Here is a 14,171-nt window from a genome sequence, read left to right as displayed (position 1 = left end):
CCGGGCTGGGTTCTTTCCCAAGACCGGAGGAGGGAAGAACTGGCAGGCGGAGGAGGAGGAAGTGGAGCCCCGAGTGTGCCCTTTGCCTTGGCAACGGGACCGCGAAGGCTGCGGGTTTTGGAGCTTGGACTCAGGTCCTCTGGGGCTGTGGGGAGGGAGAGACCCACTTCCCAAACAGCACCCCAGCTCCGGAGAGGATTTGATGGGGCCGCCGACCTGCCCTTGGGGTGTGGGTGATGAGGGGTGAGGGGAGTAGGTAGAGGAGCCGGGGTGCTTTCTGAGCTGGGCTTAACCTGGGAGGAGCGTTGGCCCACGGGCACCATTTCTGGTTAGCCACCCTGCTCTGGTGCAAACCCCTGCATGACCTTGGGTGGAACCCTTCCCACAGGGCTCAGCCTCCTCCTCTGTAACCCGAGGGGCTCTTCTGGAGATGGCTTCAAAGGTTCCCTGTCCCTCAATCCTGCTCTGTGACCTTGGGCAAGTCCCTCATCTGATACACCCAGAGTTGTACTGATGCCTGCCCTGCCTCCCTGCCGGCTGCGAGTGTCCAATGAGAGCGTGGCTCCTTTGGAAACTTGTAAACATCCCTGAAAGATTAGGGATCTGGTGGACAGAAGGGTTGGCCTCGGGGGACCTTCCAAGAGCCCTATGCTGGACCAGGTGCCCCTCAGCATGTGCCCACAGTGACCCCTAATTATGGGGAGAGAAAAGGAGTTCAGACAGGATAAATTGTTCACCCCATCTGGAAAAGGCAGGGGTGGAGTTTGAACCTAGTTCCATCTGACCTCAAAGCCTATTGCACTGTCCTGCCTCTGCCCGCTCCCTCCCTCCCTCCCTCCCTCCCTCGCTTCCTTCTTCCCTGCAGTCCCTTCCCGTACCTGTAATGAGAGGTTGGCTGGGAGGACCAGGGGTAGGCTCATACTTCTCTCACCACCAGTACCCTCCTCTCCCTAGGATGAGACTGGGGCCTACCTCATCGACCGTGACCCCACCTACTTTGGGCCCATCCTGAACTTCCTCCGACATGGCAAGCTGGTGCTGGACAAGGACATGGCAGAGGAGGGTGAGTTGCTCCAGGGGGCTGGCCTGGAGCCCACACCCTAGTCCTGCTTCTGCAGCCTGCTGTTGCCTTCCATGGAGGCCTAGAGCCATTTTTGCCAGCCAGGTTGGATACCTACTTTCTCCCTTGTGGTCAGGACTAATTCTCAGGGTCTCTGCTGAGCTTTCACTGAATGAATGTTTTCAGGGAAGGTTACAGAGACACACACCGAGGATGGAGGAAGCCAGTAATGCCCTAGGGCCTCTTAGGGGCCCTTTCTCTGGCCTCCTGGGAAGCCAGGTGTGGATGGTCACACCCAGAGGCAAGGAGAGGGATGGGTGGAGGTGGGCATGAGAAAGGCTTGGGCTTCTTTCTCCGGGCAGTCCAGTATCTCAGATGCTGCCTGGCAAGGGCTGGCAGGCAGCAGGTGGGCGGAGCGGGTGCCTCTTCCCCAATCTGGCAGCCTCTGCACACAGCACTGGTTGTGGGTGGAGGCGGGGAGGGTGCTCTCTGGGAGGGCTTTGGCTCTCCCAAGCCTTCAGTGCACACATCTGGGCCTAGCAGACAGTAGGGAAGCCAAGGCAGGGAGGACAGTCCCTTAGCAGAGCCCAGCCGGAGCCAAGGACTACAGTCAGTACCGAGTCAACTTTCCTCAGAGCACTGCATGTGGCTCAGGTCAGCTGACCCAGCAGAGCCAGCTAGGACACGTCACTTTTCTCTGCTTCTCCACTGGTGTGTCTAAAATGGGGCAGTGGCCTGCACTCTGAGAGCACATGCTGGTCACAGATGTCGAGTCCTATGTCCCTGTGGGTGTTGGCACAGCCCATCTCATCTTTCTCCACTGGGCCGTGCTCTCCCCTCCCTGACCCCCAGGTAGGCCAAGTGACTCCCCAGTAGGTCAGGGCTTCAACACCGAATGCCCAGCTCTGCTGAGCCCAGCAGCAGTCTCCCTGGGAGCCCAGGTGCTATGGGCGTAGCCCAGAGCAGATCCCCCAGGGGAGTGAGCTGCGTCACAGCCAACACCTGTTTACAGGTTCTGGGCCTCTCAAAGCCCTACTACCGCCAGCACCTTCAGACAGGGTGAGGGCCCCCTCAGGCAGATGGGAGACCTGGAAGGGGACTTGGTGAGCCATATGACTGGGAATGTTACTCAACTCCTCTGTGCCTCCCTTTCTGTAAAGTGAGGGGACGGCAGCTCCCACCTCACTGGCCCCGATACTGCACACTGCAAGTCTGGATGTCTCATCTGTCACCTGTTCCAGGCAGCAGCACTCACTGACTGCCCCTTCTGTGAGGTCCCACGTGTGCATTGGGAAAGCAGGGGAGATCAGAAAGGGGTCCTGATACAGTTCATTCTGGCTTTGACCACAAAGTACTGTAGGTTGGGTGACTTATAAACCATGGATATTTATTTCTCCCGGTTTTGGAGACCGGAAGTCTGAGATCACCATGCCTGTAGGGTCAGATTCATGGCCATGACCTGGCCAACTAATTCCATAGGGGGCCACCATCCTCATGATCTTGATCTTGTCACCTCCCACAGATCCGTACACCTCCTAATACCATCACATTGGGCATTAGATTTCATGGTGTGAATTTTGGGGAAACATAGACAGTCCATAATAGATGTCCCTCAGGAGTCCAGAAGCCAGTCTAAGAAAGGACCAGAAGGTCCTCTGTACTACAGTGTAAGAATCCAACACTGGTAGCTCCTGCTTTCTTACATATGTGGGTGACTTGCTTCATCTCTCAGGTTTTGTAAAATGGGACCGTGACAGGTGCTCTCCCTTTAGGATGAGCACAGGAGGCTCTGCAAACTTCTGTAAAGGACTGTAGTTGGGGGCTGCACGAACAGGAATATATGTGTTTGTAGTGGGCAAATATGGGATAAGAAGGCTGAGGAGCTTGAGATTTCTCTGCAGCATACTGGCTTTGTGACCTTGGACAGGGTGCTCCTCTTTCTGAGCCTCCATTTCCCCAGTTCGGGGAGATGATGAAAGTACCCACTTCTAGTTCTGAGAATTCAGTGTCATAAAGAACGTCACGTTCTGAGCACAGAGGCCTGGCACTCAGCGCATGTCTGGCAAATGGTAGTGTAGCAGGCTGGGCCTGGACCTCCTCCTCCTCACAGTGCGCTCAGGGACCCAGCCCTCTCATAGCCCTGGACAACCCCGATGATGCTGCAGCCGGGTCCTGTGCTCAGTGCTGTGGAGAAGCAGGGCAGCAGCTCACCCCTTCCCTGGGGAGTATGGGACCCCCAGAAGGAAATGCTCCCTCTTGCCTGACCCCTAAACCCACAGATGCACAGCTCACCCACTGAGGTTGTATGACCAGATCAGGGAGTGGATTTGCGGACAGAAGGGACAAGGGGAAATGAGGCATGGGCAGCAAGACTGACAGGCTGCTCTGCCAGGGGTCCTGGAGGAGGCTGAGTTCTACAACATCGGTCCACTGATCCGCATCATCAAAGACCGGATGGAGGAGAAGGACTACACGGTGACGCAGGTCAGGGCAGAGGTCACCCAGCCTGGGGGTGGGTCAGGTGAGGAGAGGAAGGGAGGCTGGGGAGGGCAGAGCATCTATAGGGGAGGGTGGCTGCAACATGCTGCGTTCTGTCACTGCCTCCTCCTTTTGCTGTGTGACCTTGGGCCAGTCGTCTCCCTCTCTGGACCTTGATTTCCTCTCATGGAATATGGAGGCGCTAGAGTTGCCAACCCATCCCTTCCTCAGAGACACCAGTCTGTGGGAGGGGATGGAGTTCTCCCCACCCTGGGATGTGCAGGGCTGCACAAGGGAGTGAGGGAGTGACCCTACCTCGTCACCGCAGGGTCTGAAGAAGGGAGGCTCAACTGGTGACCAGATGTTCCCCGGTCTCTGCCCTCCCTCCCTCTGTGTCTCCTGTGTTCCACTTCTGGCTCTGCCACCCTTGAGCCCGGTCACCTTGGATAAGTAACTGAATTTTGGTGAGCCTCAGTGAAAAATCCCATAATGCACAGGGTCCTGGAAGGATACGTATTCATTCAGAGCATGCTCCCTCCCTGCTCTTCTTCCTCTCCTGTCCTCCTAGGGTACATGGTGTGGGAGGTGGCAGCTGCCCTCCATGTGACCCTTCTGCCCACAGGTGCCACCCAAGCACGTGTACCGCGTGCTGCAGTGCCAGGAGGAAGAGCTCACTCAGATGGTCTCCACCATGTCTGATGGCTGGCGCTTCGAGCAGGTGGGCTGGGGACACAGGGGCACCTCGGGGAACATGGGGCCTCTCCCCTGCAGCTCAGCCTTGGGGTCCCCACCCCAGCCCCACCTGGAGACTTCTGAAACCAAAGCAGCAAGGTTTGAGGTCCCTCCTGGTGCAATGGCAGGAAAAAAGGACAGAGCCCCAGAGTCCTCTGAAGCTGCATCAGACATGAGTGAGGTTGCAGCCCCAAGTGAGTGACTACCCAGGTGCAAGGAAATGAGGGCTACTGAGGTGAGGGCACTCACCTTGGTCCACACCTCTGTAACAGTTCCATAGGCATAGTCCCCAGGGCCCCAGGAAAATGGCCCTATTAATTTCAGGGGAGCCCCATGCAGGCTCCCAACGAGGGCCACATGGGGACCTGTGGTGCCTCCCAGGCCAGATGCCTTCATCAGCACATAGTGACAATCCCACCACAAGAAGGGCTCTCCCCTAGCACTTCTGTCTAGTCCTGCAGGGCTGTAACACACCCTGCCTGGGCAGGATTCCACACTTGGCCTTAGTGTGGTGCAAGCTGCCTGAAATAAAACCTCGAGGTCTTGCAGGCTCAGGGAAGACACAGAGCAATCCCAGGTTCCAACCCCTGTCCTTCATCCCAGCTGGGGGCCTCCTGGGCCACCACCTCTCCAACCACTGCCACTAGCTGGGTGATAGTTTCTTCTCTGCCTGCTGAAAAAGGGTCCCTAAGGGCCAGATGGGACCAATCAGCAGCCAGGACCTCTTTAGCCGGAGGGCTGCATGGGTGTGGCTGTGCTAGGGACCTGGGACAGGAGTCTCTGGCAGTGGCCCAGCCCTCAGGGACAGAGCAAGCAGGTGAGGACCCCTGGCCACTTGTCCTCTGGACCAACACCTGGCCGCCTGCTGCACCTCTTGCCAGGAGGGAAGCCAATGTTCCTTGGGGCTCCTCCATGCCAGCCCAGGCTGCAGTCGAGAGTGGGTGTGACTGGGCTCAGGGCCAGCTGGGCCCACAGAGGAATAGGTAGGAAGGGAGGTGTCCTGGAAGCCGGGAGCCCCACCCCAGCAGCTGGGTGAGAGCAGAGCTAAGATGGTACCCAGCCTCATCTGTCCCCCGCGCTCCACCCCCAGCTGGTGAACATCGGCTCCTCCTACAACTACGGCAGCGAGGACCAGGCGGAGTTCCTGTGTGTGGTGTCCAAGGAGCTGCACAGCTCCCCAAACAGCCTGAGCTCAGAGTCCAGCCGCAAGACCAAGGTGAACCCGCCTACTTGAGCCCATACCCCTACCCGCCCCCTCGCCATCCCGCCGCCGCTGCTTTTTCCCTCCTGCGGCACCTACATAACCCCATGGTCACAGCCCATGCCATCCATCCCATGCCACATGGTCCTGTCTGCGCGCACCAGTTACGCCGGCCCAGGCTGGGGAGCAGTGAGATGGACCCATCCCCAGGGTGCAGCCAGGGGCACTTAGTGCCCCAGGATTGGGGCCACATGCCAGCCAGGGGTGTTGTGGCATGAGGCAGAGTGGCTGAACTGGGGGACAGGGCCTGGCATGACACTCTGTGTGACCTGGAACAAGTCCTGTCCCCTCTCGGCCCCTGTGTAGTGTGCAGGGTGTACTGTGGCTCGTGCCTCGAGCCTGGGCCCTGGGCTCCAGATGGATAAGTGATTCCCAAGGGGTGGTGAATGTCCCTAGTCCTGCCCATCCCAGGCCTCTTCCTTGCGGGCTGCTTTGCACAAAGGATGTCAGGAACCCTGGGGACCTGGCCCGGGAGTGCTGTCCTGAGGGAACACCTGGCAGCACTGTAGACGGGTAGAGTGGGCTCCTGCTCCTGGACCTGCGTTGGCTGGAAGCCCCCGGGGCCTCTGGTGAACCTGGCAGAGCAGGCCGAAGCCATGCTGAGAACAGGGAGCCTGTTCCTCCTGGGGACCTGTTCCTCTGCACTGGAGGTTTAGAACCTCCAGCTTCCTGTCCTGCTGTGACTCCCTGTCCACCCCAATCCCATGGGTGCCAGCTGCAGGCACTGCCTTGCAGGACTACAGGGTGAGCCCACCCTCTTCCTCCATGTCACCAGGCACTGCTGCTGGTGTTCCTGACCTGGCAGGCGTCTGCCCTGTGCTCCCTTGGCCTCCTATTCTGAATCTGCCTTCCCAGAGCAAGGTTGCGCCAGGTGCCCTTGCAGACACCCAGCCGTGCCCCCCACTCCTCTTCCACCTCTCGCCCCAGCCCCTGCATGTGTGACAGGCTGACCTGAAACGTCCCAGCCCCAGCCTAGCTGGCTGCTACCCCAAGCTGCCCTGGGGGCTGGAGAGGATGCCCTTAGCTTGTGTGGCTTTAACCCTCTCTCCGGAAGTGCCCTTCATCCTGCCTGCCTGCTCTGGCCTGAGATCGGGGTCCGTGGGGACAGCTGCCCTGGCCCCTCGTTAGTGTCTCCACTCTCTCTTCCCTGGGTCTGCCGGCGGCCACAGAGCGCGGAGGAGCAGCTGGAGGAGCGGCAGCAGCAGGAGGAGGAGGTGGAGGAGGTGGAGGTGGCACAGGTGCAGGTGGAGGCAGATGCCCAGGAGAAAGGTGCAGCCCACCCCCAGGAGGAGGATTGCTAACAGCCGAGCGAGCGAGCGAGCGGCCCTCCGCCCTCTCCCTGCTGGAGCCAGCTGCGGCCGGCAGGCCGGGCCATGGGGGGCGGGCCGCAGGGTTAGCTCAGTGCCTGGCACCTGGCCGCCTGCCCGCCTGCATAACCATCCCTTCTCTCACTTTCTCTTTGCAGCCCAGTCATCTCAGGATCCCGCTAACCTTTCCTCCCTCCCACCACCGCCTCCTCCGCTTCCCGCTGGAGGCTCCGCCTCATCTTCATCCACCTCCTCTTCCTCCTGGACCTCATCTGCACCCTGCCTCCTCCCTCTCTGCCCCTGTCCGGGTTTCCTCTCTGCCTGCTCGCACCTCCATTCTGGGACTGCCCTGGTCCCGGCCCCCCGTGCCCTCTACCCAGGCCCCCCAGCATCCTGCCTGCTGCCACCTCCTACGCCCCTCCTTGTCCCTCCCACCTCCCAGCCTGGGGAGGAGGGGCACAGCCGTGCTTTCTGTGTGCCCACCAGCCCTGCCACTGCCACTGGGCACCTCTGAGGCTGGCCTCGGCCCTAGGCACCACTCCGCCCAGCTCCTGCCACCGCCACTGCTCACCTCTCCTCCTTGCAGGCCCACATCCTCGCCCTCCCAGACCCGAGCTGCTCCCCGGCCCCATGCCTGCCCCAGAGCTGTCATCGCAGTTGGCAGCCCGGTGGAGCTGGAGGGGAGGGTCGGAGCCAGGAGGGTGCACATCTCTGGTCCTTGGACTGGGGCCCAGAACTTTCTTCCCACTGACTGTCTACCCACCAAAGTTTCTCACCCTGTCTGGGCCTTGGGGTGAGGCTCTGAGACCAGAAAGTCAGGAGGTGGGGCCCTTTCCTGTCTGCCCGCCAGCACCTGAGCCAGGCTAGGGGAGGGAGAGCCAGGACCCCTCGCCTTGGCCTCATCCCCAAGAGCTCCCGTCACCATGGGCACTGGGTCCCCATTTCTGTGGGGTGGGGAGGCCAGGTTACACGTGGACACCCTTGACCAATGAGGACACAGCCAGAGCCAGTTAAGGATGGGACTGCAGCAGAAAGCCCTGGCCAGGTGCCCACTCAGTCTTATCTGCCAGCTGTGTAACCTTAGGCAAGTCTGGGCTGCATTTGGTTCTAAAATGGGGACAGCTGCTGTGTGATTCCCTTTCCTGGGACGGCAGTGACTTGCCTGTCCCAGCCCTGTCCCCACCAGAGTCCCACCTCTCCAGGCAGTTGTCACCAGCCCAAGCTGGGCACGGGGCTTGGGATGGGTTCGTTGGGCGCCCCTCCCACCCTCTCCTCGGTTCTGACTCCGTCTTCTCGGGGCCTCAGCCCCACTCTTCCTCCAGAAGCAGCCTGTAACTCACCTGCCTCTCTCTCTCCCTCTCTCCTCCCCTCTCCCCTTCACTCCTCACCGGCCCTGGTCTTCTGACCCCTCCTCTCCTCCTGCCCCTTCCCCCTCTTATCTTCTAGCTATTACAAGCCAGAGGCACCCGGATGTGAGGCCCCAGATCACCTCCAGGGACTTGGGGTTACGATCTGAAATCTTTTATTTTTGTACCACGGGGTGGGCCCCTGGCCCCAGAAGGAAGAAGCACTCTCCCCGCCGCCACTTGTGTCTCCACCTGTGGGGCTGTGACTTAGCCCTGCCTCTGGCAGCAGGCTGGGGGCCTCCTAAGACCTCACGAGGCCTATGGTGGGCCCTTGGCCCTCTGGGCAGAGCCACCTGCCCCTGGCCCAAGTGTGGCATTGTCCAGCTGTGTCTGCCAGGCCTCATTGTCCCTTTGCCCAGTCCCCCCTGCTGCATGGCAGATGCACTCCCTCCTGGCCCCGTCACATCACCTCCTTGAGCCTCAGTTTCCCTGTCAGTGGGGTACCCCTCCTGCCCACCTCACAGGGTTGTTGTGGGGTACAGCAAGAAGCAGAGTCCCTGAAAGCCCACAGGAGTGGGGCTGCCCTCCCTTGTCTTCCCCAGGGGAGCCCGGCCTAACCCCGAAGCCTGACACTGTTGGCTACTAGATTTGGGTCTTGGGCGTCAGGGTGTGGGGATTCAGCCCTTTCCAAAGGAAGGGGTAGGTGACTTGACCCTCACCTTGGCCGTCCCCATGCCCACCCAAGCGCGTGGCTGCAGGACACCCTGCCCCGCCAGCAAGGCCAGGAGCAGCTCAGGGATTTGTGATAAGGGACGGGACCCTGCCCTCTGTCGGAGCAGAGGCTGGCTAGAACAGACCGTGCCAGGGGCTCCCTGTGTGTGACCGCCAGGATGAGCTCCAACCTCTCAGCTGTGTCCCACTCCTTCACAGAATAAACTGAAGAAACAAACTGGCTGCCTCTTTCTCCAGGACACTGCTGGGGACAGGCCAAACTCCAGGCGGGGTAGACCCACCCAGGGCCAGTCTGGCTCCCGGCCGAGCTGTGTTAAGGGACAGGTTGGGATATGGTTGTGTCCTCTGCCAGGTGGCTGGAGGCCAACAGCACCTCCCCTGCCCCACCCCAGAAACACTCGGGCGCCAGATGCATCCTGACCTCAGGATGGCCTTCCCTGCCCTGACACCCTGACCCCTCCACCCTGCTGCTGCCACCCCGCCTGCCCTTGGAGGTAGCAATGCCCAGGTCTCCACGCCTCCCTCACCTAGACTCTGGACACTCAGCTTCCCTTTCCTGCCTGGCCAGGCCAGTTCTTTCCGCTCCCCCGACCCAGCAGTCACCCCCAGGTGCAGCTAGATGCATCCTGACCTCAGGATGGCCTTCCCTGCCCTGACACCCTGACCCCTCCACCCTGCTGCTGCCACCCCGCCTGCCCTTGGAGGTAGCAATGCCCAGGTCTCCACGCCTCCCTCACCTAGACTCTGGACACTCAGCTTCCCTTTCCTGCCTGGCCAGGCCAGTTCTTTCCGCTCCCCCGACCCAGCAGTCACCCCCTCAGGTGCAGCGCCCCCCGGGGTAGGCTCTCTCGCACTCCGAAGCTGTCCCTACATTCCCTGAGGATACTCCCAAAGGCAAGCTCACTCTTGTGTCCGCCTCTGCCAGTCACCTGGGGCCCCGCACACACACCTGCACTGTGACTGGGGGTGGCCCAGGAATATGAGTTTTAGCAGAGCACCCCAGGTCACAGGTCAGATCTGCCAGTCCACGGGGGGCATGTGACCCTGACCCGCCCTGCCTACTGCAGCCCACCCTCTCCCACAGGACCAGCCTGGCTCCCTCCGCTCGCCTTCTGCCTACTCCCTTGCGTTCACTGCAGAGGCCAGCCTGGCCCCGCCCTTCCTTTTCCCAGTTAGGCTTCAAGGAAGAGTGATTTACACCTCCCCCCACACTCAATGGCCCCAGCTCCATCAGCAGCCCTTCCCTGCTGCCCAGCTCTGTCCAGGCCTGGGCTCGGCCCTGGCCTCCCTCCTCTGCTCTCTGGCCTCCTGGGGATCCCATGGCTCTCAGGGTCACATCCTTAGCCCCAAGCCTGCCTTCCAGCGTGAGTTTACCTCTTTGAATCCCCCTCAGTCCATCCCTTCTCAGTCTTGGTTGTAAAGGCTCAGGGCTGCTCTACCCGGGACAGGGTGATGTGGGGACTCTTCCTTTGCCCAGGCCCCTCCCCTACCTCAGTGCCCCCCAGTCACACCCTCTGGGCAGCCTTCCCTGGCCTTCTAGGTTATGCGCCCTCAGTCCCCTGCACTGCACCATCTGGTCCCCATGCTGAGACCAAGAGCCACATTCTTCTGTGGCCCAGCACTGCCTGGTCCCAAAGGAGGCCATGAAATCCCCGCTCAGTGAGTGGCTAGGGGGCGCCAGGAGGCACGTGTCATGCTGGAGAGGACGGTTCCCCAGCCAGCTCTGCTCCCAACCCCCAGTGCCATCGTGAGGATGCCTTTGCCCTTCTTTCGGCCTCAGTTTCCTCCCAAGGTTCCAGAGGGTTCCATCACTCGTCCCACCCGACCCCCTGTGACCTGTGGCACCAAACCATGGCCTCCCGGTCCTCACTGGCCTCCTCCACTGCCCCCTCTGCCTTCTGGACCCCTGGCGGATGGACAGGCGGAGCAGGAAGCCAGACTTGCTCAGTTGCGGGCACAAGGCTTGGCCGGCTCCCAGTCAGACAGCAGCAGAGCTTCCTTGGTCAGGAGCTTTATTCTCAGTGAGTGAGCGGCCCTGTCATTCTGGTGGGAAGGGGTGCGGGGGACCCTCCGGCTCAGGCCACCCCACCCTTTGGCTTATGGTAGCAGCTGCCCACGTGGGGTCTCCAGGGCCCCAAGTCCCCTCTGGCAGGGACACCTCCCCACCCCCAGGGAGGGGCAGAGGCTGGAACCTGCTCTGGAGCCAGTGCTGCGCAGATGCAGCAGACTCCGCCTGCAGGAGCGCACCCCGGGCCTTCTCCATGGGACGGAGAGCTGCACTGTCCCTCTGAGTACCCCCAAAACAGTGTGGAGGGAGGGGAAGGAGGAGACTGCGAGGAGAGGATCGATTGGGAGGTGGCAGGGCCAGGTCTGACCCTGGGCCAGTGGGCTGATGGCCCTTCCCCTCCCTGTGCAGTCACTGGGGCATGGTGGGGACAGGGTGCTGCCTCCTCCCTCCACAGGGCTACTTGCCCCCAGAATACTAGTTCACCTCCCTGGAAAGTGCCCTGTGCACTCTGTCCAAGAGGTGGGCCCCGGCTCACAGGACCTCAGGTCAGCGCCTGCTGGATCCAGCCGATCACACCTGTGATGCGTGTGTAAACGCCAAAGTAGTTGGGCCGGCCACAGCCCAGGCCCCAGCTGACCAGCCCTGCCAGGAACCAGCGGCCACTGGGCTCCTTGCACACCAGAGGGCCACCAGAGTCACCCTGGGAGGAGGAGAGGAGATGGGGCTGTGTCAAGAGCTTGCTCAGTGGCAGCTGAAGCACACACGTTCATGGCTCTGCCTCCCCGTACCCTGTAAGCGGAGGGAAGTAGTGCAGCCCTGCCAGGCCGCCAGCGGGTCCTGGCTCTCGGGAGCTGTGGGCGGTGTCCCCATGCCCTGCTCCACCTCGCCTCCCTTCCTCCTGTCCTCTCCACTCTGTGGCCTCAGGCTCGGGCCCCAGAACCAGGTTTGAGTTCGGTGTCCCTCCACCTCTCCCGGCCTCAGTGTCTTCATCTGTGAAGGGGGCGGGTGGTGGCTGCCCACCTTCTGGAAGGCCGCGAGGCTCAGCAGGCTGACAAGAGCTAAAGCACAGGCCCTGCATGTGTGAGCACCACCCTCTCCCTCCTCGCTGGCCTCATGGTGTCACCTGGCAGGCGTCCTTCTTGCCCTTGCGGTAGCCGGCACACAGCATGCGCGGTGTCACCTGGTAGTGATAGGCCTCGCTGCACAGGTCCTGCGCAACCAGCTGCACATCCACTTTCTGCAGGACATTGCTGGTGGGGCCTGCCACGGGGTCAGGGGCAGTGGTGAGAAGATCCAGAGTGCTCAGAAGCCCCCTCCTTCATACAGGAGCCCCCTCCATCTCCTGCTCTGCTCCTCTGCCTCACCGTCCCTTGGCTCAGGCTCTTTGGACCAGTGTCTTCCTCCAGCTTCTCTCCCTGACTCCAGTGCCCCTGGCCCAGCAGGCTCCCCTCTGCTCTGCTGCATCCCTCAGGGAAGTTTCCACAGCCTACGCTGTCCCCCCAGTGTTCTCCCCCGGCCGTGGCCGTGCAGCCCCGGTGCTGTGTGTTAGGCTCCCCTGGAGAGCTCTGAGAGACCCTGACACCTGGTCCCCAGGCTCAGCCTCATTTGTCTAGGGCAGGGCCCGGGCATCAGGGATTTGAAGACCCGAGTGCAGGTGAGGAACAGAACACCTGGCCCAAGATCCTAATGGTGGCCTGCAAGGCCCAGCTGGTCCTTCCTGAGATCCCCACCAGCTGCGTCTGCCCTCTCCCGCACTACTCCCAGCTCCCCCGGCTGTTGCTGCTGTTGTCCACTGGCCTTCCTGTGCCCCACCTGTGCCTTTGCTGGGACCACTTCCCCATTCCACTTGCACCGATTCGGCCTCTACACCTCAGCTTAGACAGGAGGCCTCCTCACAGAGCCTTCCTTGGCTCGGCCTGGCAGGGTCTCCGCCGCTGCCAGTGCTCCCATTCCTCCCCATCTGGTCAGCGCTGACACTGTGTCGTCCAACACATTCTCCTTTCATCTTTATATCTGCTCTGCCTGACTTGGTGCCTGGCACACAGCAGGTGCTCAAATATGTGCTGACCGAATGAACAAATTAGTGGGTGAACTGTGCTTTGCTACTACTTTGTCATCCTCTTTGACAAGTTCCCTTTCGTCTGAGCCTCAGTTTTCCCTGCTCTCTACAAGGCTCAGGAATGTAGCTCAGGGGCAGGTACCTGCCCAGCATACACAAGGCTCTGGGTTCCATCCCCAGCACCACAAAAGAATAAAAATGACCCTACCATCCCACCTGCCTCCAGGTGGGAAGTCATCGAGCACGTTTTTAAAGACCCCACCGTGAAGGTTGCAACCCAAGGTCATAGTGGTACCAGCTAAGCCTGCGTCCACAGACCTGAGGGGTGGCTCTGGGGACAGCCAGCTCTGGCCAGTCAGCTCTGAAGGAGAGAAAGCCCCCTTGTGGGAGCCACCACAGGAAGAGGGAGCGTGGAGGGAGGCAGGCCTGGGTTTCAGGCGCTGGCTAATTCTCTGGCAATGTGACTTAGCAAGTGCTAAATGACACCCCACGAAATGGAGCCATAATATCCACTCCCAAATTGAATGGATTCTATGCAATTACGTTCCCCTAAAATTCAGTCTACAAAGTGTGAATAATTAAGAGCCAGGGGCAGTAGCACATGTTGTAATCCCAGCTGCTCAGGAGACTGGGCCTGGAAGATTACAAGTTCAAGGCCAGCCAGTGGTAGAGCCCTCGCCTCGTGTCACTGCTGACTAAGAGTCTGCCGCGCACACCTCCACCCACCCCTCTGTCCAGGAGCCCGCACTTAGCTGTGGATCCCAGGCCTCCCCTCCTGGCCCACACGTGCCCAACAACCTGTGTTCTTTTATGAGGGGCGGGGGAGGGGGCAAGGGCCGCATGCCACACACGGCGCACTTGTCTCCTCTGTGGGTCCCATTCACACGGCCCGACCGCAGCCTGCTCACCGCCTTCTCGCAGGGCGCCCCAGCCTGTGATCCAGCAGTGCAGGCCCGACTGAAAGAAGTGGGAGTGTGCGGGCAGGCACACAGGGCGCACGGTGGCGGAGCGCACCACCGGGTGGTCGAGCTGCAGCAGGGCCACATCGTAGTCGTGGCTGTCCGCCTCGTGGTACGGGTGCAGGAGCAGGCGGTTCACCTTGGAGGACACCTCCCCAGGCCAGCGGGAATTCTGCTGCATCTTGCCCAGGAACACGGTCCACAGCGCCGGGGAGGCCATGCTGGGTGT

The 14,171-nt window shown here is 60.9% G+C and overlaps 2 protein-coding genes across 10 annotated transcripts in view; one reads left to right on the top strand and one right to left on the bottom strand.

The window, feature by feature from the left end:
- Kctd17 (potassium channel tetramerization domain containing 17) overlaps window positions 1-8,764 on the top strand; it is a 9,877-nt gene extending 1,113 nt beyond the window's left edge. The window contains exons 1-7 of one of the 7 annotated variants that reach the window (XM_033766254.1): window positions 634-660; window positions 955-1,063; window positions 3,453-3,544; window positions 4,161-4,256; window positions 5,361-5,486; window positions 6,997-7,631; window positions 8,285-8,444. In XM_033766254.1, coding sequence (XP_033622145.1) covers window positions 649-660; window positions 955-1,063; window positions 3,453-3,544; window positions 4,161-4,256; window positions 5,361-5,486; window positions 6,997-7,631; window positions 8,285-8,354 — 1,140 coding nt within the window. In that variant the 5' untranslated portion in view covers window positions 634-648 and the 3' untranslated portion in view covers window positions 8,355-8,444. The other 6 variants (XR_778240.2, XM_010613547.2, XM_010613531.3 and 3 more) reach the window with 6 other exon arrangements.
- A 2,201-nt stretch (window positions 8,765-10,965) lies between these two features.
- Window positions 10,966-14,171, bottom strand: part of Tmprss6 (transmembrane serine protease 6) — a 30,187-nt gene continuing 26,981 nt past the window's right edge. For all 3 annotated transcript variants that reach the window (XM_010613503.3, XM_019206065.2, XM_019206066.2), the window contains exons 16-18: window positions 13,892-14,163; window positions 12,048-12,184; window positions 10,966-11,624 (exon numbers count right to left, since the gene is read on the bottom strand). In XM_010613503.3, coding sequence (XP_010611805.1) covers window positions 11,466-11,624; window positions 12,048-12,184; window positions 13,892-14,163 — 568 coding nt within the window. In that variant the 3' untranslated portion in view covers window positions 10,966-11,465. The remainder of the gene's footprint in view (window positions 11,625-12,047; window positions 12,185-13,891; window positions 14,164-14,171) is intronic.

This window comes from Fukomys damarensis, unplaced genomic scaffold (assembly GCF_012274545.1).
Source record: "Fukomys damarensis isolate Sample0158 unplaced genomic scaffold, DMR_v1.0_HiC HiC_scaffold_19, whole genome shotgun sequence".
Taxonomy (NCBI): domain Eukaryota; kingdom Metazoa; phylum Chordata; class Mammalia; order Rodentia; family Bathyergidae; genus Fukomys; species Fukomys damarensis.
This window is presented reverse-complemented; position numbering and strand designations above follow the sequence as displayed.